General features: G+C 39.8%; 1 protein-coding gene across 11 annotated transcripts in view; it reads left to right on the plus strand.

The window, feature by feature from the left end:
* The window catches only part of RNF212B (ring finger protein 212B), a 64,549-nt gene that overhangs the window by 22,464 nt on the left and 17,152 nt on the right, over positions 1-24,933 (plus strand). For 6 of the 11 annotated variants that reach the window (XM_070504070.1, XM_070504075.1, XM_070504074.1 and 3 more), the window contains 13 exons: positions 676-776; positions 2,613-2,665; positions 3,057-3,131; positions 14,770-14,885; positions 15,532-15,592; positions 16,290-16,318; positions 17,450-17,496; positions 17,718-17,760; positions 18,190-18,250; positions 18,668-18,716; positions 22,987-23,026; positions 23,321-23,400; positions 24,074-24,135. In XM_070504070.1, the coding sequence (XP_070360171.1) occupies positions 676-776; positions 2,613-2,665; positions 3,057-3,131; positions 14,770-14,885; positions 15,532-15,592; positions 16,290-16,318; positions 17,450-17,496; positions 17,718-17,760; positions 18,190-18,250; positions 18,668-18,716; positions 22,987-23,026; positions 23,321-23,400; positions 24,074-24,135 (817 nt within the window). Of the gene's footprint in view, positions 1-675; positions 777-2,612; positions 2,666-3,056; positions 3,132-14,766; positions 14,886-15,531; positions 15,593-16,289; positions 16,319-17,449; positions 17,497-17,717; positions 17,761-18,189; positions 18,251-18,667; positions 18,717-22,986; positions 23,027-23,320; positions 23,401-24,073; positions 24,136-24,933 lie in introns of all 11 variants that reach the window. The other 5 variants (XM_070504072.1, XM_070504069.1, XM_070504067.1 and 2 more) reach the window with 1 other exon arrangement.

Consider the following 24,933-nt stretch of genomic DNA (forward strand, 5'->3'; position numbering starts at 1 on the left):
TCTGCCACCTCCTCCTCTCTCCATCTTGCCGGATCACAGGAAGCTGTTAGGAAAGAAATGGATAGTTCTCTTTTTTGAGATTGTTTTTCTAATAGCTAACTGATACATAAATTAATCTGGAAAACTTGGAAAACAAGAAAAGTGTAAAGGCAGCACATACACACACAGCCATAATCTCACCGCTCAAAAAAATCTTGTCATTGTCCTGTTACTTTACTATATATATATATTTTTTTTTCTTTCTTCTTAAAACATGGTATAACGTAGTCTGCAGTCTGCTTTTGTCGCTTCAAAGGTGTATATATTTCCTTACAACCAATTGGAATACCCACAATAATATGCTCACATCTCAAGATGGCAGAAGTTGGGGCCAGCCCCGTGGCCAAGTAGTTAAGTTCACACGCTCCACTTTGGTGGCCCAGGGTTTTGCTGGTTCGAATCTTGTGTGTGGACATGGCACCACTCATCAAGCCATGCTGAGGCGGCATCCCACATGCCACAACTAGAAGGACCCACAACTAAAAATACACAACTGTGTATCTGGGGGCTTTGGGAGAAAAACGAAAAAATCAAATCTTAAAAAAAAAGAGAAAAAGATGACAGAAGCTAAGCACACGTTGTTACGTAGATTTTTGAAGAGCTATTAATTATACTCTTTCTCTTTATCTGCTCCAGAATGGATTGGTTTCACTGCAACCAGTGTTTCCGAAAAGATGGAGCCCATTTCTTTGTCACCAGCTGTGGCCATATTTTCTGTAAAAAGTGTGTGACTCTGGGTGAGTGACTTAACTGTTTTTAGATTGAGGCAAAAATGTTTTTAACCTGGAAATAGTGATCAACCATTTTTCTGTGTAACTTGGGGAAAAAAACTTAGTAGGCCTAAGGTGGTGTGGATAGAGTAGGAAACTGTTGATTATGGAAACTGGAGGAATCCATTAATAAAGAATGATTGAGCAAATGGTATCTATTACTTGAGCACCAAAAGGTACTTGTTAGTGTTTTGAAGCCCGTCGCAGGGAAAGCCACAAGGTTATCAGACTGATTAGAGAAAAGAGAAAATAAGAATAATGAACAGGAATAGGGGAAAGTTTAGTTGATAACGAGAGTCATTTCTAATGGGAAGTGGTCTAGCCTGTGAAATCAATTTGATTAGAAATGATGATGATGATGATGGTGGTGGTGGTGGTGATACCATTACAGTTTAAAAAGTATTTTCACTTGTACAATTTTATGAATCCTTACCACAATTCCAGGCGGTAGTTATTAGTAGACTCATTTTATAGATGAGGAACTGGTTCACATAGGATAAGTGATTTGACCAAGTTCTCACTGCTATTAAGTCTTAGAAATGAGACTTGAATTTAAGTTGCCTTTTTTTAATGCTAAAATATTTACGAGGTATGGAAATGGCCCAAAAGAGGGATTTGAGATAGGGTGCTTTGATCAGGGAAGATTTCATAGAAGAGGTATTGCTTCGCTAGAGTGTTGAATAATAAACTAGAGTTTGCCAAGTGAACAAGGCAGGGAAGATCATTCTAGTTTAAGAGAACAGCATATATAAACACATATCACATCATAAAACCATAGTGCAGGGCACTATACATTGTTGGGATTGGTAGAGCATAAAGAATAAGGTAGGAAATGGTGAGAGATGAGGCTAGAGAGGATGGAAGGCTCTATATACCAGGCTAAAGAACCTGAACTTTATCCTGCAGGTGATGGAGAGCTGTGGAATTTTCTTTGGTGTTTTTCTTAAATGGAAGAATGACTTGCACTTGCTAGCTCACTCTGGCAATAATACAGAGGAAAGAGTGGGAAAAACGTTTAGTCCCCAAGCAGAGAAGAGTCAGGGTTAGGTCGCCTCTGGAGAAGTCTTTTTCTCTATATGAATCTCATGACCCTTTTAAGTTATGTGCTAATGTAACAAAGCTATTTACTATGGTAACAGCAGCTCACTTTGGAGTGGTTTGTCTCTGTGAAGCATATGTCATGTGATGTTTCTCCTGACACAGCTTTTATCTTAATTAATAACGAGCACCACTACTAAAATTTCAATTTACAAGGAAAGATTAGGAATTTTAATTTTCTCATCTTTCAGATTGGGTTAATTAGGGAATGAAAGTAGCAGAGCTTCAAAGCAAGATCCCAGAGATATTAGCAAAGTGAGAACAGGGCAGGGATAATTGGGGAGTTTCTTGTAGTACCTAATGCATACCTGCGGTCAGGTAGATAGGATAAAAAACGAGTTACTTAAAGTTGAGATCATGGATACTCTTTTACTCTTCCTACTATTCTTGTAAATGTACTCCACTACTTCTGCTGGGCAGTTAGAACTGTCCCTCACCTGCAGAAGAAAATTGAGAATTTTAAAAAAGAAAGGGAGACATGGGTACAGTGTTAAAGCCTTACTTGTCATCAACATGCTAGTTTGGAAGTACTGATTTAGAGAACAGAGCTCAAGTGATGACCTTCTATAGCACAATGATATTCTCATTTCAGTAAGCCCTCTTTTCCTCTTCTCTTGCTAGCTTGCTTGACTATCACCGTGTACTTTAGGAAACTCTAACCTTGTGCCCATGAGAATCAAATGTTTTTTTTCTTTTCCCTCCCAGAAAAATGTGCTGTTTGTGGAACTGCCTGCAAGCATCTGGCTCTTTCTGATAACGTAAGTTTTTCTCTCCCTGCCGCAAACCATCTTATCCCGTTCCTGGCCTGTAGGAAGTATACAGGAAGTACAGTAGATGAGTGACTAAACACTGAATTTTTAAAAAAGAAAGAAAGAAAAGAAAAAGAACAAACAAAACTTGCAGAGAGCAGTTGAATGAAAAGGGTGAAAAATAGATAGAAGAATTATTTGTGGCTGCTGGTACAGGACCGCAAGGTAAGGAGAGTTAGGACACATAGTCTGCATCTCCTAGGGTGATCGCCTTCCTACTTGGCACAGTGAAATAGTACCAGATGCTCTAGAGAGGGTGGCACATCCCTTGCCATATTTGCCAGTATTTTATTTCATTCCTTTGTGGATATGGTCATTGTTTGTCTTACTCTCTTCATAGCTGAAACCTCAGGAGAAGATGTATTTCAAAAGCCCTGTGGAGACAGCTTTGCAGTATTTTAATCACATCTCTCAGGTATGAGAAACAAAAGTGAGGAAAATCTTATCCTCCAGGAAAGTCTGATTGCATCTTATTTTTCTTTATCAAAGATTCTGTTTACACGGTATTTGCACACAATGGAGAGAAATTGGCTGCTCTATTTGCTTTCTTCTCGGATGATACAAATCTGAACAGTTAACTTTTTACTGACCCAGAATCTGTGATAGGCTGTAAAAACCACTATGTAGCTGACATCTTGCCTTGTACTTCCTAGTTTTGCTAAGTAATTTTTAAGAATAGAGAAGGTTCTAGGGAGCTTTATCATCTTTCTCTGCAGAGTAATGGATCTTCTAAAAATCGCTCTGAATATATACGCCTGACCCTGCAAACAATAGGTTTAGTGGTCTAATGCTCAACCTTTTACTTATAGACCTAAGTTCACAAAGGGGTTTCTTGTTCCCCATTCTCATTTTTTAATAGCCTTTCTTAGTAATGCATATATATTTAATTCTTCATTTAGTGTTCATAATTAGTTACCTGAATTTTATAAAATATTTGTCTTTTCCTGTTGCATCATATGTTGGCATACCATTGATTTGGTCGGGAGCAATAGGAATGTAGAAGAAGGCGGAAAGAAGGCAGGACAACCATTTGAGAGAGCTCCCAAATTGTAAAAACTTTGGTTTTTCCCTTCCACTCTCCAGTTCCCCACTGAGATTATATCGCATGGCCTCAGGTGATTCCTATCTTGGCATGTTTCTTGAGATTTTATCACAGTTCTCCTTCTATTCTTACTTCTCATTCTTAGGAGAGTATCCCTTTCCTAAATATAAAGATGATCCATAGCCATTTTCTGGCTGAAAACAGTAGATTTAATTTTTCTTTGATGTCTCACTCCTCAATCCTAACTCTGGAGATAGAGGAAGGGAAATTAAGGTTTTGGCTGCATCCTGCTTTTAGCTGCTTGGGTGAGCCATCATATTTGAGATACTACTTAACATTATGGGGAGATAAAATCCAGCTGAGATTCAAGGACAAATGTAAACAAGGTCACATGAACAAGAGAAAGAGCAGACCTTTGGTTAATAACTAAACCCAGGGTTAGTTAATAATCGGTAGAGAAATTATATGCAGTCTGAATCTTAACCTGCCTAATCATGGGACCAATTACACATGGTGTAATAATCAAGATAAAGTAAATGGAAAGGGTCAGTTAATCATCACTAAGTGAAGGGCTAGTTTGGTGAAGTCAGCAATGTCTGAAAATGTGTTTTCCTAATCTGTGAAGTTGAATAACTGATCCAAGTAATACCTGGATTGCCTCATTCAGGCTTCAGCTCAAATTTTCTTTCATCAGTCAGACCTTCATTGACTCTCATATCTCAAATCGTAGCCCCAACACTCTCTACTTCTCACCCTGCTTTATTTTTCATCATAGCTCTTATCTCTAGCATAATATATTTGTTTGTTGTCTGAATGCTGCACTGGAATGTAAGCTCCATGAAGGCAGAGAATTGGTCGGTTTTGTTTATGGTTGTCTACCCAGCTCTTGGGATAGTTCTTAATGTGTAGCGGACACTCAAAAAATTGTTGAATGAATGGAATGCTGATCTAAATATCCATTAGTGTTTTAATCATCCCCAATCTTTGTAATGACCTGACAAGATATTTTTCTACTGTACTACTTTATGACCAGTAGTTGATCAAACTGCCCATTGTGAATTCTTTTTTTTTTGAGGAAGATTAGCCCTGAGCTAACATCTGCTGCCAATCCTTCTCTTTTTGCTAAGGAAGACTGGCCCTGAGCTAACATCCGTGCCCATCCTCCTCTACTTTATATGTGGGATGCCTGCCACAGCATGGCTTGCCAAGTGGTGCCATGTCCACACCGGGGATCCGAACCGGTGAACCCCAGGCCACCAAAGGGAAACATGCGCACTTAACCACTGTACCACTGGGCCGGCCCCCATTTTGAATTCTTAACTCACCACTAGGTGAAACTATCTAAGTATCTTTGGGGATTGGAGAGTCCCATATGGACCTGTTTCGCTTTCTTCTATTCCTAGGTCGTAGACTACACCATTACCCACAACTAGCCATCTTTCAAATGCATGCTGATAATTGTTCCTTCTTTGGTAAAATCTTCCCTGATTCCTATAGATTTTTACTCTGTCCTTTGTACTCCTATCCCACCTTGCTCTTAACTCTGCAGAAGTACTTAACTCCGTGAAAGTGTTTTAATTTATTTGTTCATACGTCTGTTTCTCTCACTAAATTGTGAGCTTTTCAAAGGCAGGTATCATCTTTGCATTGCCCAATGCCTAACTGGTACCTGGCACAGATTAGGTGCTTAGAAATGTTTAAGTGAATGAATGCACATTAAGGCTGGGAGGAAGGGAGGGAGGAATGATTCATGGTAAGATCAGAGAGAGAGGCTTGATCATATAGGGACTTGTAGGCCATGGTAAAGAATTCAGATTTTCTTCTAAGTGCAGTGGGACGCTGTTAAAGAATTTTAAGCAAGGAAATGACATCATCTGATATATAATTTTAAAAGAGAATCTGGCTGCTGAATGGAGAGTAGACCACAGAGTCGTTGAGAGTAGAATCAGGGAAACCAGTTAGGATGCCATGGGAGAAATCTGAGCAAGACTGCTTGGGCTAAAGTGGTGGCAATAGAAATGGAGAGGGAGAGTTAAATCTGAGATGTGTTTTCTAGGAAAAACTAGTAGAACTGCTGTTGATTTGGATGTGGAAGATGAGAAAAAGAGAGGAGTGAAGGAAGATGTCTGGGTTTTCATCATGAACAGTTGAGTGGGATGATTGTATCCTTTACCAAGACTGGGAAGACTATTTTGAGGGAAAATACCATTTTGGACATATTAGGTTATAGATGCTTATTAGAAATCCAGGAGGAGAATTCACGAAGGCAGATACATTTACCATTCTGGAGCTCAGGACATAGGTCAAGGACGGAGATAAAAGTATGGAACTCATCAGGATATAGATAGTTTTAAAGCCTCGGGACTAGAGATCACCCAGGAAAGAGTCCCTTCAATATCTAGTGGTCAGGTAGAGGAAGAGGAAAGGTTAGCAAAGAGCAGTAATGAGAGAGGTGAAAACAAGGAGAGCGTGGTGTCACAGAAACCAGGAAAGGAAGAGGGTTCAAGAAGGAAGAAATAATCAACTGGGTCAAACACTGTTGAGAGTTGAAGATGAGGGCACAGGAAGGTCAGCTGGATTTGGCAACCTGCAGCTTGTTGGTGACCCTCACAGGAGTACGGTGAGTAGGGTCTTAAGAAAGAGAACTGCATTGGCGTACATCCATGGGTGTGTGTCTGCACTCAGTCTACTTCTTCACTTCCCAAGCCTCTCCTCAGCTCTCTGCAGCTTTAGACTGTCTCACTGAAACCTCTCTTGCTAAGGATATCAGCACCCTCCTTGTTATCAAGTCCAATGGATACTTTTTTTTGTTCTTGTTGTATTTGATTTCTCAGCAGCATTTGAGGCTCACTCTCTCCTCCTTAAAATATTCTTTCTTTTGCTACCCTAACCAACTTCTGTTCCCTTTTTGTGTTCCTCTTCTGTCCATCTCTTAAATAGTTATATTTCGGGGCCAGCCCGGTGGTGCAGTGGTTAAGTGCACATGTTCCACTTCAGCAATCCAAGGTTCACTGGTTCGGATCCCGGTGCAGACATGGCATCGCTTGGCATGCCATGCTGTGGTTGGCGTCCCACATATAAAGTAGAGGAAGATGGGAATGGATGTTGGGTCAGGGCCAGTCTTCCTCAGCAAAAAGAGGAGGATTGGCAGCAGTTAGCTCAGGGCTTATCTTCCTAGAAAAAAAAAGTTATATTTCTCAGCATTCCATTCTAGATACTTTCCTTCCTTTTTATACTCTCCATGGATAATCTCATCCACTCCTATGCTTCGGTTATCATCAACATAAGGATGACTTCCAAACCTATTATCTCCAGTAAAGATCTCAGCTTAAATGTCACCTCAGAGGAGTCTTCTCTGTCCCACTATATCTAAATTTGGTCTCCCCCTTTGTTCTCTCTGATAGCAACCTATTTGTTTCCTTAATAATACTTGGGTAAATTGCAATTTTTTTAGTGGTGTTTGTTATATGCTCCATAGACTCTAAGCTCCATAGAGGCAGGGAACAACTTTGTTTTGTTCATTGTTGTACCTGCTACAATGATCATAGTTTTGCCACATAGGAGGCACTCAGTACATCTTTGCTGAGTGAATGAGCACTCTCTCTCTCACTTCAGAGCCATATATCCATTTGCAAACTTGTCCCAATTCACTAATTCTACATGTCCCAAACTGAACTCATTTTTTTTTAAGATTTTATTTTTTTATTTTTCTCCCCATAAGCCCCCCAGTACATGGTTGTGTGTTTTTAGTTGTGGGTCCTTCTAGTTGTGGCATGTGGGATGCTGCCTCAGCGTGGCTTGATGAGTGGTGCCATGTCCGCGCCCAGGATTCCAATTGGCAAAACCCTGGGCTGCCAAAGTGGAGCGCACGAACTTAACCACTTAGCCATGGGGCTGACCTCTGTTATTCTTAACACCCCTCCACCCTGCCCACCTCCCACATACACATAGGAAAACAGGCTACTCTTCCTGTTTCTATCATGATGAATGATAATCACCATCCACATAATGACCAAACCAAAAATCTAGGAGTCGTTCTTAATTTCTTCTTCTCTTTGCAGGGAAACCAGTTAGGATGGTTTAGCCATCCATTGCAAACCAATGGATGGCTATCCAATCCATTATTAAGTCATATTAGTTCTGTCTCTCTCAAATACTTGAATCTCTCTGCTTTATCTCCAACCTCCTAATTCAGTCCACCATAGTTTCCCATCTGGATTACTTCATTAGCTTCCTAGCAGATCTTTTGACCTCCAGTCTTTCCTTTTCATATCAGTTCTCCATATTGAAGCCAGAGAGTCATTCTCAATATAAATATGATCATGTTATTTCTCTATTTAAAACCACTGAATACAACCATTGCTCTGAGGATAAAGTCCAACCCTGTAGGATGGCCTATGAGGCCAAATATGCTTTGGTCCCAGTTTAGCGCTTCAGTCTCATCTCTTATCCCCACCTCCCTGCAACTATAATACAGACAGACTGAATCTATTTTAATTATTTATATACATAATTTTCTCTATTGCTTCTGGGCCTTTGTACATGCTGTTCCATCTGTCTGGAACATTCTTGTCCCCAAACATATACATGGATATAACATGTATAACACCATATTTCTATATTATGTTAGAATTTTCTGTTTGCTTTTCTACATCCTCCTATGAGGACAGGAACAGTATCAATCTTATTCATCTTATATATCAGCTCCTGACACAGTACTGGAACATAGAAGGATTCAATAAATACTCTTTGAAAGAATGAATAGAACAACCTTCCCCACTGAACTTTTTCCCTTAATATATGTGAAGTATGGTAAAGTGATAATACTGGGAAAACTATTAGAGTAGAAATCTCAAGACTACATCTGCCTGCTGGCTTGTAACTTCGTTTCTTTGAACTATTCATACTCCCTCACGTGTAATGTGAAATAATAGTACTCATCATAGTTCTCATAAAGATCCAATGAGATAATGTTTGTGAAAGCATTCTGAAAGCTGTAAAGTACTATATTAGTTTAAAGAATAATGTGGAAAACTCAGTAGATTATGGAAGGTCACAAACCTACAGGAAATTAATTAGTGACCACACAAGTAAAAATAAATTTGTACTTTTTAACTTGTTTTGAAAGGGAAGTATAAAATATCCCATCTACTTTTTTAATAACAGTTTTATTGACATGTACTTTACATACCAAATTCATCCCTTAAAGTGTGCAATTCAGTGCTTTTAGTATATTCACATAATTGTAGATCACTACTACCTAACTTTAGAACATTGTTATCACCCTAAAAAGAAACGCTTATACCCATTAGCAGGCACTTCCTAAATGCTCTCTATCCTCCCTAGCCCTAGGCAATTGCTAATTTACTTCCTATCCCTATAGGTTTGCTTATTCTGGACATTTCATAAATATGGATTAATACAATGTATGATCTTTTGTGACTGACTGCTTTCTCTGAGCATAATGTTTTCAAGGTTCATCCACATTGTAGTGTATATTAGAACTTCATTAGTACTTCATTCCTTTTTATGACCAAATAATACTCTATTACATAGATGGATATACATTTCATGTATCCATCCACCAGTTGAGGGACATTTCAGTTGTTTCCACTGTTTGGCTGTCACAAACAATGCTGCTATGAACATTTGTGTACAAGTTTTTGTGTAGACGTGTATTTTCATTTCTGTTGGATATATATGTAGGAGTTGAATGACTGGGTCCAATGATAACTCTTATGTTTAACTTGTTGAGGGCTGGCCCGGTGGCGCAGCGGTTAAGTTCGCACGTTCCACTTTTCGGCGGCTTGGAGTTCGCTGGTTCTGATCCTAGGTGTGGACATGGCACCACTTGGCATGTCATGCTGTGGTGGGCGTCCCACATATAAAGCAGAGGAAGATGGGCACAGATGTTAGCTCAGGGCCAGGCTTCCTCAGCAAAAAAGAGGAGGACTGGCAGTAGTTAGTTCAGGGCTAATCTTCCTCAAAAAAAAAAAAAAAAAAAGAGTTCTTTATATATTCCAGTACAATTTCTCCCGTTCTGTTGGGCCTATCCACTTTAAATTAAGAACAAGTAACATAAATGTCCATTAAATACATACAAATAGGGAAGAACAGACAGGATAGGAAACCAAACAGAATAAGAAGTAGAAAGGAGAGATTGAGAGAAAAAGTGGGAAAGATATACATCCACAAAGAAAGGCAAGTTCAGAGAAGACACAAATGGATATATATAGAGAGATTTTCATAAATTTAGTGTTGGGATTGACAAACTTTTCTTAAAGGCCCAGTAAATATTTTAGGCTTTGCGACCCATACAGTCTCTGTTGCAGCTACTCATCTCTGCTGTTGTAGCACAGAAGCAACCATAGGCAGTATGTAAACAGATGGGCATGGCTATATTCCAATTAAACTTTATTTACTGAAACAGGCAGCTGGCCCTTGTCAGTAGTTTGCTGACTTTGAAGTCATATGTTTTGCCAGCATATACATAAATAACTACCATATACACATTTGAATAAACTCACATCAAGACCTGAACTCATCAATAGATCAGACCAGTTCTCCATCCCTCACTTGAGTTAAAAAATTGAACAACTGTGATAATCAATGCTGCCTTTAAAGAAAGATTTTATTTAGTTGAAGATTATTGTATCTAAAAGAAAAAGCTAATCTGGGACTTCTGAAAGAGTGTAGTCAAGATCTTTTTTTCTTTTTGAGGAAGATTAGCCCTGAGCTAACATCTGCTGCCAATCCTCCTCTTTTTGCTAAGGAAGACTGGCCCTGAGCTAACATCTGTGCCTGTCTTCCTCCACTTTATATGCGGAATGTCTACCACATCCTGGCTTGCCAGGCAGTGCCATGTCCACACCCAGGATCCGAACCGGCAAACCCCAGGCCGCCGAAGCGGAAGGTGCGAACTTAACCACTGTGCCACCCAGCTGGCCCCTGTAGTCGAATTCTTTATCACTACTGAGCAGGTTGAGGAACCTTAAGCCAGTGTGAGAGGTTGTGTCGCTCTGATCACAAACTCTGTAACCCAAAACTTAATGCATGCCGGTGGGCTGCTGAGGTTCTCTCATTCAGAGTGGGTACCCCTGACATCTTAACAGTCCTCCAATTGCTTTTGATAAGGAAGAATTTTTAGGGCTCTTTTTTGCTCAAATCTATTCTCTGTGATCACCACAATAATCCATTTCAGTTACAAATCTGAACGTATAACTGCCTTTTCAAAACCCTTTGGTGGCTTCTCATCACTTAAGTTTCAGACTTCAAAGTGACACTTAGTTCCCTTAATGATCTGGTTCCTCCTTACCTCTCCATTCTCATCCATAAGTACCACCTCACATCTCATGTACCAACATAAGGTTACTTGTTACCTAATCTATAACATAGATTTAGTTCTTTGCAGTTCTTTTATACACCGTATAGTTTCGTACCTCTGTGCCTGGAACACCTGACTTCCATACTCTGAAGACTGAATAGTTACCTCTTAATCATTATTTCTATACTTTATGCATACTTCTTCTGTTCTACTTATCACCTTGTATTTTATTTATTGGTTCACATGTCTGAATGTCTCCTCTACTATACAGTGAAGAGCTGCTAAAGGACAAGAAGCCATACTATTTATCTTAGCATTTCCAGTTTCATGTATCCATCACCTTGCTTCACCAGTTATCAGCTCATGGCCAATCTTCCTTCATCTATATCTCCTGCCACCCCATTTAGATTATTTTGAAGCCAAACCCAGATAGTATGTCATTTCAATCTGTAAATATTTCAGAGTATATCTCTAAAAGATGGGTACTCTCTTCTTAAATCCATGTCATGCTAAAATAATAATTCCCTAATATTATCAAATAATCAGCATTCACATTTCCCCAGTTGTCTCATAATTATTTTAAAACTGTATTTGAGATGGGTTTCAGTAGGGTCTATATAGTTCAGTTGATTGTTATGTCTCTTAAATTTCTTTTAAACTATAAATTTCCTCTCATTTCTTTTTCTTATTATTGTTGAAGAAAATGGTCTTTTGTCCTAGAGAGTTGTTCACAGTGTGGCTTTTGTTCATTGTATCCCCATGGTATCATTTAGTATGCTCATCTGTGCTCTATATTTCCTCTAGGTTACTAGTTAGATTTAGGCTTAATCAGAATCATTTGATTGGGAGGTGGGAGGCAAGACTACTTTATAGCAGCATTGTGTTCCACCAAGAGTTACGTAATGGTCTTCTGTCTCTTGTTTTGTGTGATGGTAGCCGTTGATGAACTTTACATAGATCTGTTAATTCTCTAGGAGTTACAAAATGCTCATATTTTAGTTCTGTCATTCCTTTCTCATTTATTTTAGCTGGACTACTTCTGTAAAGAGAAATTTCTTTTCTCAACTATACGATTATCTTGAGATATAATTCAAACATACTAAGACCTTTAGATATTATGGAACAAGGGAGTCAGTTTCACAAAAGATAGATAAGGCAAACTAATCAGTTTTGAGTGCCAAAGGGAGATAGTGAACTTTTAAAGTAAAAATGAACCTTTAAAGTAAATTTCTAAGACTTAGCAACTCCTTTACAAATGTTCAAAGCATTAAAATTGCATGGGAATATAAATCTTCAACTGAAAAAACTCTGACATTTAAAAATAAGAATCAGGAAAGCCATTCATTAGTACAAAAGAAACAATCCATCAAGCTAGTGTTCATTTCCAAAGTATGTATTACTTTTTTAAACAAAACCCTTTTTAAAAAATAAAGCAGTAAAATGCACACCCCACGCTGGACCTAAATATCTTAAGTCTTGTCCTAATAAACTACTGAGCTCCCCCTTTGCTTCCATTACGGTGCCTCTCTCAGGATCTTTCAGTGGTTTCTCCATTGCTTTCTCCAGCCTCTTGCCGTTAACTAGACTAATTCAGAACTGGAGTTTTAAAAGCTCTTCAGTAAATAAAATAAAAATTATGTTCCATGTTTCAATTCCAAAATGACTGAGAATCCAGAGCATGAAGATCATAATACCTTTACCCGGTCCTAGTATAGGAAAGGAATGTAGGAAAGGAATCTAGGTCTAGAAGCAGCTATTTTCATATATTGTTCCAATAAAATAAATAACACTTGGTGTTATCCGGAAAGTGTTTAGTGTTAGCAACAGAACTACTTTTATTATTATCTGCTCTGTGTGATTATATTAACAAAATAATCCCAATTTTTTAAAAAAGAGCAAAATTTGTCCTTCTTTAGAAAAAGAAAGAAGCCCACCTTTTTATAAGGTTGAAGGATATAAATGAGAGAGAATAATGAGTTTTTGAGATTTGTTACTAAGTTAGGATTTAAAATCTTCTTTGGTGGATGTATTTGAAATAGGCTAAATGTTGGTACTCTAGCATTGGACAAAACCACTTGTTCCTCTCCTCCAACACTTTGTGCCAGTGGTTATTTTTTGGGTTGGTTTTTCTTCTTCTTGGGATGGTCAGGTCTGAGATTTGGGTTTGAGTTTTTTGGAGTCAGTAGGCAAAGTAGGCCTGTTTAGGCAAAAGGCCTTCCAGTACTCCAGTCTGGCGCCCTGGAGTTCCACAGTGGGGTCTGTTCTGTGCATATGTGACCCTTGGTGGTCTCAAAGGGAGAACTACTCTAGGGCGGGATTTGGGTTTTCTTGGCTCTAGCCTGATACTAACTTAATTTTACCACAGACTGATCCCAAGAGTAGGTTAGGATGTTTGGGATACTGTTTCTTGGCTATATATTATATCTATCTATAATATCTATTGCTCCCCAATCCCCGCACCATTTTAGGTAACTCTCAGGATTCTGAGTGATTTTTTTTTCTGTTTCTGCACTGTTCAAATTTCCTAAAATGAACATGTTTTGTTTTTATTGAAAATAACTTTAAAAAAAAATAAAATAGACTACAATGAATTCTTATCCATCTAGAACTAGTTTAGTTTGCATTTGAGAAGAAAGGGAAGAGTTCAGAGATTGTATAAACTGTTAAGTACAATTCTGTAGTAAGGTGGAAAAAACAACTTGCAAATTAGATGAGAATGAAAAGTTTATGACAAAAGTACCAAGATCTAGGGAAGGACCTTAGACAAAAGGTTTATAGTCTGAATAGGGAGGAAGCAGATGAGACATAAATACTGCTGTGTATTCAAAAATAGAGCCTGACAAAGCCAAAACACTTTCTAAATATTAACTTTTGATCTGACTCAGTGATCCCATGATAGGCACATCTGTCTATCAAATGGTAAAGTAAAGCAAAAGATAAAATTATTTGTCTGTGCCCAGAAATAAAATTCAGGAATCTGTGCCTTTTTGCCCTTTATCATAGCAGCATAAACAGCTTACAGCTGTCTCTATGTGAGTATGTTAGGGAAAGTAAATTGGTTACAGGGTTGTGTAGTAGCCAGCAATGTGGAAGCTGAGTCTAAACTAATAGTAGAGAAGTCAGATCAGAACCAATTCTAAGCTTGAAAAAGTGTTTTGGGTGTTACTCTTTTTGCTCAACATGAAAAATTATGTATATATATTTTTTAAAGATTTTATTTTTTTCCTTTTTCTCCCCAAAGCCCCCCAGTACACAGTTGTATATTCTTCATTGTGGGTCCTTCTAGTTGTGGCATGTGGGACGCCGCCTCAGCGTGGTCCGACGAGCAGTGCCATGTCTGCACCCAGGATTTGAACCAACGAAACACTGGGCCGCCTGCAGCGGAGCGCGCGAACTTAACCACTTGGCCATGGGGCCAGCCCCGAAAGATTATATTTTTAAAGGCCCATTCTACTATGTCAAAACATTCTCATTAAGAAGTTAGGAAGCCATTGTCCTGGAAATGAAAAGTTTTGGCTTTCCCCTGTGTTGAATCCTCTAGTTTTGGGGAGTCGAGAATTAGGCCAGATGCTCCAGAAGAAGATGATCAGTAATAAAGTATGACTTGATGGATTTCCCTTTGTTGCCAGAAGTAAGGCGAAATGAGCTGGGGGGGGTGTATGTCAAAGACCTGTTTTTCCCCAGCAGGTGTGGAGTTTCCAGAAGAAACAAACAGATCTCCTTATCGCCTTTTATAAGCATAGAATTACAAAGTTAGAAGCAGCCGTGCAGGAGGCACAGCAAACTGTGACCAGCCAGGACAAGTAAGTGACAAATCAAATCACCAGAGAGCTTTTTTCCTTTCAGAGAAGCTGTAGCCCTTATTTCCTTATGATACAAAGCCTGAAAATTGCTGCATATGTGTTTATGTTTGTTTTGGGCAAATCAGGTAATAGAGTTTTTGGTCCCCTCAATCTCCATTTTATTTTTCTCTTTCTTTCCTCAAAGGGGCCCTCCTTACTTTATAGCTTTCCTCTTTGCCTTCCCCCTATCAAAAACTGCTTCCTCACTCAAGAAATTGGACATAGCCTTCTCACAGTGATAAAGATTTGAGAGAGCATTTAAAATGTTACCTCTGGGAGGGTGTGCTTTGGAAATCTTAACCTAAAAGGTGGGATTCTTGATGGAAATTTTCAGACATCAGCAGGCCAGGGGTGTAGATGGAGTGGAAATGGAATTCTATGTAGACACCTCTGAAACCATATCACCTGACTCCTTATTTCGTCCACCTGATGCTTCTCACCATGAAAATCCTGCCGTTGTCCCCCTGAATCACTAGATCTCTGACAGAAATACTTTGTATAGTGCAGGCATCTCTCCATATGCGTTAACTAGATGTTTATAATAATAAAAATAAGGTTTTTTATCCCACTGACCTGCTGGAACTGATTGTTTCCATCTTTTGCCTAGAGAGCTGTCAGTCTTAAGGAAGGAGAATGGAGAACTGAAGAAATACCTAGCCATCTTAAAGGTGAATAAAGTAGATTTCCCTTACTATTTCTCTCCTACTTTTCCCATCTATCTAGCTGACTGTATAGGATAGTGTTGCCTAACTTTTTCGCATCATGGCACGGATAACTGATAATATCTGTACAACAAGCACACTGTAGTAAATGGACCAGGCCACAGACGACCTTGGAGGGCTGAAAGGATTAATATTTAGCACACTGGTAACCCATTCTTGAACATCAGTGAGTCACAACTTACCATTTGGGAAGCTCTCTTATAGGAGAAACATCTTTTGTAACTTAAAATTTCTCTTCAAGAATCTCAGGACCCTTCCTCTCCTCAAACTCTATTTCCTAGACGTTTCTCTCTTCCTAGGAATCTTCTTTGTGTTCATATAATGTTCCTATTGATCTTACTGTTGTAACTATTCTAGCACATTGCAATCCTGTCATTTTTCTTTCTTTCCGATAGACTCTCCATATTTCCCCACATGTATCAGTCTACAGAATTCCCAATGTGTTTTTGTGAGGAGGAACTAAAATTTTAATCCCCCAAAGCTAATAGTTTCCTAAGGAAATACTGTCGCTGTTTTTCCTCCTACTGGGAATCTTAGCAACCACAATGAGAGGACATTGCAGCTTAGTTATCTCACAAGTAAGATCCACTGATTAGGACCCTTGAGCTGCAGCTTCCTTCACTCCCATTTTTTTCACCTACAGGAATCTCCAAGTTGGTACCAAGGAAGCAGGTCAGTTTTATCAGGCCCCATACTAGCCCTCTTTGACAGTTTCTGTTCTTTCTTGACTCTTGGCTGTAACTCCTGAGTGGGCTCTGAGGTGGAGAAAGTGGTTGATGAATTTATCTTTCACTTCTCCAAGAAAGAGTTACTCACTGAAAAGTGCTGAAGTAAAAATCTTGAATGTAATGCTCACTCTTGACCATCCCCTTATGAAATCCTACTCCTACTTCAAAATTTGACTCACATGTCATTTTTTCTGTCAAGACTTCACACTACAATTAGTGTTCAGGTGGTGAACATGATGTAATGTATACAAATTTGAAATATGAAATCCGAAAAAAATAAAAATTAAAAAAAAAGACTTCATTAGACAGAGTTAGATGTTCTATTATTCATTTATTCAATAAATATTCATTAAGTGCCTACTGTTTATCAGGTACTATGTTAGGTTCTGAGTGTGCATCACCAGTTATTCTAATTGGTAATGTCTGTACCCTATGAATTGTTAAATATTTTTAATATCAGCCCTGTATTGATGGATTAAAAAGACATGGCCTCTGCACTCAAAGAAGTTACAGTCTAGTGTCATTTGATACTTCGGTACTTCTGATATACCTATTATAACACCTAAACATTGCTTTATTTTTCTAATTTGTCTCTCCCACTAGCCTGTGAGCCTCTCAAAAATAGGACCCATATTCCAGTTATCTTTGTAATGTCAGGATCTAGGATGTACAAGCACTAAATAAATGCTTGTTGGATAGATGGATGAGGGGATGGAGGGAGTGAGGGAATGGTGGATGTGTGAATGGATGGACAGATGGATAGACAGATGTAAAGTTGAGACTACTTGGTAATGCACTGAGGGAAGGAAGAAAGGAGGACTTGGAAACTTCTCCTATTGCAAGGAATAGAGAAGTGGAGAAGTTTTCACTTAGGGAGCTGGAGAACCAAGGAGTCTCATGTGGAATCTTTCCCTCCATATTTTGGGGTGACACCTATACTACATGATAGTAAGCAATTTGTGCTCAGAGAGGAAACTATTGTTTCTAAAAACAATGATCTGATTTATCCTCTAAGGTGGCACTTAACTTCTGCTTATAGATATTAGAACTGCCTCTTTTCTTTTTTCCCTTGCAGATCAACTACACCCCGACCAGTGGGTATTACTTCCCCGTCACAGTCAGGTAAAGAACATTTTTTGCCCAAATATCTGTGTGAGATGAATAAATATCCTTTTCCCATATGGAAAATGGTTTCCTCTCAGAGACTATAATGTGATTTTCCTACTCTTACGTATGATATGAAAAGATCATATAATCAGATACCCACTTGCAACAGATTGGCTTGGCAAGGCAGACCACACCATTGGTGGTCACTTTCCATTCTGCACTCTCTTCTTTTTCAGTTACTCCACGACCCAGTTCTCAGCATAGCAGCCAAGTGGTCAGGTGAGTTGAGAGCCTACACAGCAACATTAAAACTGTTGGCAAAAGTTGGAAGATGAAAGGGGCCAGCCTGGTGGTGCAGTTGTTAAGTTCTCATGTTCTGCTTTGGTGGCCCGGGGTTCACTGGTTCGGATCCTGGGTGCGGACCTAGGCACTGCTTGGCAAGCCATGCTGTGGTAGACGTCCCACATATAAAGTAGAGGAAGATGAGCATGGATGTTAGCTCAGGGCCAGTCTTCCTCAGCAAAAAGAGGAGGATTGGTGGCAGATGTTAGCTCAGGGCTGATCTTCCTCAAAAAAAAAAAAGCTAGAAGGTGAAAGAAATCTTGGTGTGGCTGAGATAGGGACTGAGGAGACTTTAGATCTATGTAGGTCTATGTCAAAGTTTAACATCAGGTTGGTTTGTTTGTTTCCTTTTCTCACCTTATACAGCCGGTCCTCCTCAGTGGAGTCTATCCCTTACAGAGTGGCTGGCTTTGGTAGCTTGGGACAGGTAAGTCATATTTACCTTCTCTTTCCAGATTGAGATTTCCAATGCTAAATGAAAGCATTTTAAACTTACATTTTTAAAACTTACATTATTTAAACTTACAAGAATATTAAACTTACATTGGTTTTGGCATAAATTATCTGATGCCTTTCTTGGACTCTCTTTTCTGTTGGCAGTGCAGACCTGATGTTAGAAGCTGACACTGAGGATGAATGGGGTGAAAATGGTGAAAGTGTTCAAGGACTAAATTAACAGTGTCCCTCATGTTTATTTTGGAAGTAATAAAGTGTGGATCCTTCTTGGATCACTCTGGGAGAACACAGTATGCTTCAATGTGTAGATATAGAGAAATAATAAGGAATATGTAAGCCAGAAAATCAGTATATATTTACTAATTGATGTTTATTATTTGTCCATCAGGGAGCCAGAGGCCTGCAGGGAAGGAGCACTCCCAGAGACTCTTTTACTGGTGAGAGGGGAAAAAAGGTGTCAGAGGGGCTGGCCCAGTAATGGTTAACTGTGGCATGCTCCACTTCAGGGGCCTATGTTCGTTCACAGGTTTGGATCCTGGGCTTACACCACTCATCAGTCATGGTGTGGTGGTGACCCACATACAAAATAGAGGAAGATTGGCAAAGATGTTAGCTCAGGGCAAACGTTCCCCAGCAAAAAAAAAAAAACAAAAAAAAAGTCAAGAACCAACATATTCTGTGCAGATATGAGATTTCTGCTTTTCTGTACGTAATATACACATCACTTGATGGGGATATGTCCTGAGAAATGCATTATTAGGTGATTTCATCGTTATGTGAACATCATAAAATGGAATGGCCTACCACACACCTAGGCTATATGGTACTAATCTTATGAGAGCACCATCCTATATGCAGTCAGTTGTTGACCAAAACGTCATTATGTGTTGCATGACTGTAATGCCATTTTACTTTGTTTGTTACCACACAGTGATTCCAGGTATCCAGACATATGTTACTACTTTTCAAATAATGATATTTCTGTTCTCAAACTGATAAGGGGAAAATAAAAAGTCGAGCAATAGAAAGTCACTGAAAGCCTCTGGTCAGGAGAGGGAGGATAACTTTTGAGTAAAATAATTGACTTGGATTTTTTAAATTGCCACAAGGTGGCAGTAGAAGTTAGGCTTAAAAGGAAGCTTAACTAGATGCTGTAATTATGTTAGCCTGAAGGGTATATGTGGCTTCTTCACTGTGTATTAAACATAAAAATATTCCAGAAAAGAAATATTTTGGTTCCACCCACTTAAGTTCTTGTTTCTTTCTTCTTATGAGACTGATGCGCTGCCTACTGCACTGAGAAGGCAGTCTTGTTTCTTTTCAGAACTGTTACTGTTTTCTAGAACATTTGTCATTCCACAGAGAAGACTTACCAGAGAGGATTTTTCTTTCTTTCACAAGAGGCATTCTTTTTAATTTTTTTATTGAGGTCACATTGGTTTATACTATTATATAAATTTCAAGTTGGGGGGCCAGCCTGGTGGCATAGTGGTTAAGTTCGCTCACTCTGCTTTGGTGGCCAGGAGTTTGTGGGTTTGGATCCTGGGCGCAGACCTACACATGGCTCATCAAGCCATGCTGTGGCGGCATCCCACATACAAAATAGAGGAAGACTGGCACAGATGTTAGCTCAGGGCCAATCTTCCTCACCTCCCCCCCCAAAAAAAATTCAAGTGTACATTATATTTCAACTTCTGTATAGACTACTTCGTGTTCACTACCAAAAGTCTAGCTGCTGTTTGTCACCATACAAATGTGCCCCTTTACGCTTTTCACCCTCCCGTCCTTCACTTCTGGTAACCACCAATCTGTTCTCTGTATCTCTGTGTGTGTTTGTTGTTGTTATCTTCCACATATGAGTGAAAATGTAATGGTATTTGGCTTTCTCCATCTGACTTATTTCGCTTAGCATAATACCCTCGAGGTCCATCTATGTTGTTGCAAATGGCAAGATTTCATCTTTTTTATGACTGAGTAGTAGTCCATTATATATATATACCACATTTTGTTTATCAATTCATCTGTGGATGAGCACTTAGATTGTTTCCAAGTCTTGGCTGTTGTAAATAATGCTACAATAAACATAGGGGTGCATATATCTCTTCAAATTTATGTTTTTGTTTTCTTTGGATAAATACCCAGAAGTAGAATAGCTGTATCATATGGTATTTCTGTTTTTAATTTTTTGAGGAATCTCCATACTGTTTTCCACAGTGGCTGTACCAGTTTGCATTCCCACGAGCAGTATAGGAAGGTTCCCTTTTCTCCATATCCTCTCCAACATTTGTTATTTCTTTTCTTTTCTTTTTTTTTTTTGAGGAAGATTAGCCCTAAGCTAACTGCTGCCAATCCTCCTCTTTTTGCTGAGGAAGCCTGGCCCTGAGCTAACATCCATGCCCATCTTCCTCTACTTTATATGTGGGATGCCTACCACAGCATGGCTAGCCAAGTGGTTCCATGTCCGCACCCAAGATCCAAACCGGCGAACCCCAGGCCGCCAAAGCAGAACATGCGCACTTAACCGCTGTGCCACCAGGCCAGCCCTATTTGGTTCTTTTTAATATAATTTTCTTTATTAGTATTCTCTATTTGTTGAGACTCCATTTTCGTGCTGTCCTTTAGTGCTTTAGACATGGTTTCCTTTAGTTTTCGGAACATACTTAAAACAGCTGACTTAGAGTCTTTATCTAGAAAGTCCAATGTCTGGGTGTCCTCAAAGACAGTTTCTATTGATTGCTTTTTTCCTTTATCAATCATACTTCCTTGTTTCTTTGCATGCCTTGTAATTTTTTGTTGAAAACTGAACATTTAAAATAATATAATGTGGCAACTCTAGGAATCAGATTCTTCCCCCTCCCCAGGGTTTGTTGTTGTTGCTGTTTGTTGTTGTTTGACTTTTTTTTTAAAGTTTTTTTGTCTGGATAGTAGGTAAGTTGGGTTTTTTTTTGAGGAAGATTAACCCCAAGCTAACATCTGCTGCCAATCCTCCTCTTTTTGCTGAGGAAGACTGGCCCTGAGCTAACATCCGTGCCCATCTTCCTCCACTTTATATGTGGGACGCCTACCACAGCATGGCTTGACAAGCGGTGCGTAGGTCCACACCCAGGATCCAAACCAGCCAACCCTGGGCGGCCGAAGCAGAATGTGTGAACTTAACCACTATGCAACCAGGCCGGCCCTTGTTATTTGACTTTTTTTAAACTAATTTTTTTTTTTTAAAGATTTGCACCTGGGCTAACAACTGTTGCCAATCTTTTTTTTTCCATGCTTTTACCTCCCCAAACCGCCCGCCCCCCCCCCCCCCCCGTAAACAGTTGTATGTCTTAGTTGCAAGTCCTTCCAGCTGTGGGATGTGGGATGCCGCCTCAACGTGGCCTAATGAGCGGTGCCATGTCCGCGCACCCAGGATCCGAACCCTGGGCCGCCGCAGCGGAGCACGCGAACTTAACCACTCGGCCACAGAGCCGGCCCCTAAACTAATTTTGTAAAATCCATATTCTTTGTCATGTGTGGCCACTGAAGTCTCTGTTCAGTTAGCTTAGTGGTCAGCTAGTGATTGGACAAAGATTTCCTTAAACATCTGGAGCCAGTGAGTCTCTCAGTCTTTGCTCAGGGACTGTGTGTGTGTGAGGCTGCACTTTCAACAGTCCTCCAGGCAGTTGACAGCTGTGTCTTAGCCTTCACTTCTTGCTTGTATGTTCTCAAGGTAAGCACCAGATGAGAGCTTAGGGCCTTTTCAGTTTTTTCCTGAGTGTGCACACAGTCCTGTGCATACACTTGCCCTAGATTTCCAAAAATGTGTGTTGCTTTCCAAAGTCCCCACGGACAACTCATTCCCCAGCTTTTCCTTTTATACTTTTTGGTTAGTCTGTTGTTTGCCCTATTGATATTCACCTCCTCAGGCATCCTAAACAGGTGTCTCTTATTGTTTGCCACCAACACTTCTGGGGAAAAGGCATTTCACACTTGGTGAACTCTAAGCTCCAAGTCCTGGTGAGTTTGGGCTCCAAGTCAGGTCAAACAGAGGCAGCCTTGCAAGTGGAGTCTCCAGTGAACCACTTGACAGGTCAGTGATGACAGTTCTCTGGGAATGCGGCTTTGAAAGAGCTCCAACCCTGTTCCATCCCCTGTAGTGACTGCCAGGTTGCTTTTCAAGGCTGCCATGGAGCTGAAGGAGAAATGGGAATAGGGCAAGTTAAAATGCCACAGAGCTCACTGTTCTTACCCACATTCAGCTATTTTTCTGGAATAAACATTCCTCAGATTGCTGCAAGCTCTTTGTTAATTTCCAGAGTTCTGAAAAAGTTGATTCTGACAATTTCCTCATTCCTTTTAGAGAGAGAATTTTTGGAGGTGCTTACTCCACCATTTTTGCTGATGTCACTCCTAGCCAATTTAATAACCCTTTGCCTTTAGTCATGCTTTCTGGTAATCTCCATCTTAGAGGCAAAATCAAGGCACGGATACATTAGGGCACGTCAAGGCTGGGATGGATCCTGGCCCCCAAACTCATGAAAGGGAGAGGAAAGCTCCTGTATGAGACACTGCTAGGTGATTTGTGAGCTTTTCACTTGCCATTAGCCCCTAAACCTAACATATATTACTGAAAACCTTTGATCCCCACTTCCTTTGCCCTGACCTCCAGTATACCTGAATCTCTTCTCTAGTTCATGGATTATCTCACAAACTCATTTTTATGTTTTCCAGAAACCCCTTCACCAGCTTCCACTCACAGCCTATCTTACAGGTGAGTACCTCTGTGCTTCCTTTCACTTGGGATCTGTTCACACTCACACTCAGCCAGCAGCCCTGGGGTTACTGCTCCACTGGCCTGTACCACTGAGGTTTATAATCTACCTTGTAAACAAAAGAGAAGGTTGAATAGGACTGTCTAATATATATCCGAACTACTTAATTTTATTCTCTGCTGCAAGCAGGGGATTTATTCTTTTCTGGACTAGATGTATAGGCTCTTCCTTTACATATGCTTTTCACCTTTGCCCTTCCTTTTCTCTGCTGATGCTTTTATTTCCCTTCTTAGACCTTCATCTGCCTCCTCTGGACAAGGGATCTTTTCTTTCAGACCATCCCTAAATGGAGTCCTCACCCCCAACAGTTCGGGTAAGTTACATAACATTCCCAAAGGAGTGGAACTTAAACTATTGACATACATATTAAAATGAAGATTTTCAGGGTGAAAAGAAGTTGGGATTTGCGCCCCCTACCCCCAAGAGCATCGTTTCCAGTGTGATTCTTCAAGAGTTATCCCATTTCCTTCACAGTGAAGGGGGCTTTGGATTTTGCCTAAATAGCACTCATCGTGTCACTGGTCTAGTCATGCTATTTAGCCAGAAGGTCACCTGAAGAATTAAAAATTAAACTGGCTTTTTTTTTTCTTTTGAGATTCCTATGTTTGAACATTGCTGGGAGCTCAGTTCTGAATGAGAATGATAAAACCAGTATCCTTTTTTCTCTCCATCTTGTTAAAAAAGTGCCTCTGTTACCAGTCTTCCTGATAAGGGGCTGTCATCTTCCATAGCTCACCAAAATCTTTATATTACCTCTACATCTTTCTACTCATAGTTAAACTCAAATCTCAGACCTCTCTGTCAGCATCCTATCCTCAGAGGAAAAGAATGAACTTTATAACCCACCTCTTAAATTATTTAGCTGTCTTTTCCCTTTGGAGTAGCATACTGCAGATTGAGAACTACTCATTTACCCCCATCCATAAGTAACCCTGCCAAAGAACTGCCCAAGGAAGTTATCTTTCACCATCCACTCTATCCTTCAGGTCAGAGGGAGAGGAGAACCACACCAGAGAGCCTTCCTGGTTTCCAGCTACCAGTCCTGCAGGTGAGCCCTGGCTAGTCTAAGTTGTCTGTGCATGAAAAGCTCCCAGGTTGGGCCTGTGCACTAAATGCCTCCTGTTAAGGTTAGAATGTAACCAATGGAGAATGACATAGGTTTCAAGAATGGTAACCGTATGCTCACAGTTTTCCAGAATGGTCTCAGTTCCAAAGATTCTGTCCTGTCAGATTAGCTTCCTGGTTTGGGGTTTAAAAATTAGGTCACACAGTAGTGAAAGGCTTTAAACTGAGAGGTCTTGGCCATCGTGAACTAAGTTTGTGGACACAACTGACATTCCCAGAAGTTCCACAAAGTAAGTATTTTCACTGGAATATATCTTTAGGGTAGAGGTACTGCTTGAACTAGGAAAAACCATGTTTGCTTCTCCAGAGATAGCTAGAATAATATTTTGTAAATTTATGGGACTATGATTCTGATGCAGGCAACAAGAGGAAAAGGGCATGGGAGTGAGGAGAGAGGTTTGTAAGAAGCTCTATTAAATGAAATGTCCGGTCTTGCCTTTTAAGTTAACTTTTGTGGCTTGGGTTTTGAGAATCTTCAGGCCCTTTTCCATGCCAAGCTCTTGGTGACCCCAGGGACATACTAAAGTACCCAAATATTTTGCTTTCATATTCCAAAATGCCCTTTATTTTCATCAGCAAGAAATTAGGGTCTAAGTCCTAAGAGGCAACACTAGGGAAATAAATCCTCCTCTCAGATCCTCACCGATGGAGGGATTAACCTACAGAGGAGAAAAGACTTATGAGACATATAAACCATCTACAAGCACGTGGCCCCTAATTG

This window comes from Equus asinus, chromosome 2, assembly GCF_041296235.1.
Source record: "Equus asinus isolate D_3611 breed Donkey chromosome 2, EquAss-T2T_v2, whole genome shotgun sequence".
NCBI classification, from domain to species: domain Eukaryota; kingdom Metazoa; phylum Chordata; class Mammalia; order Perissodactyla; family Equidae; genus Equus; species Equus asinus.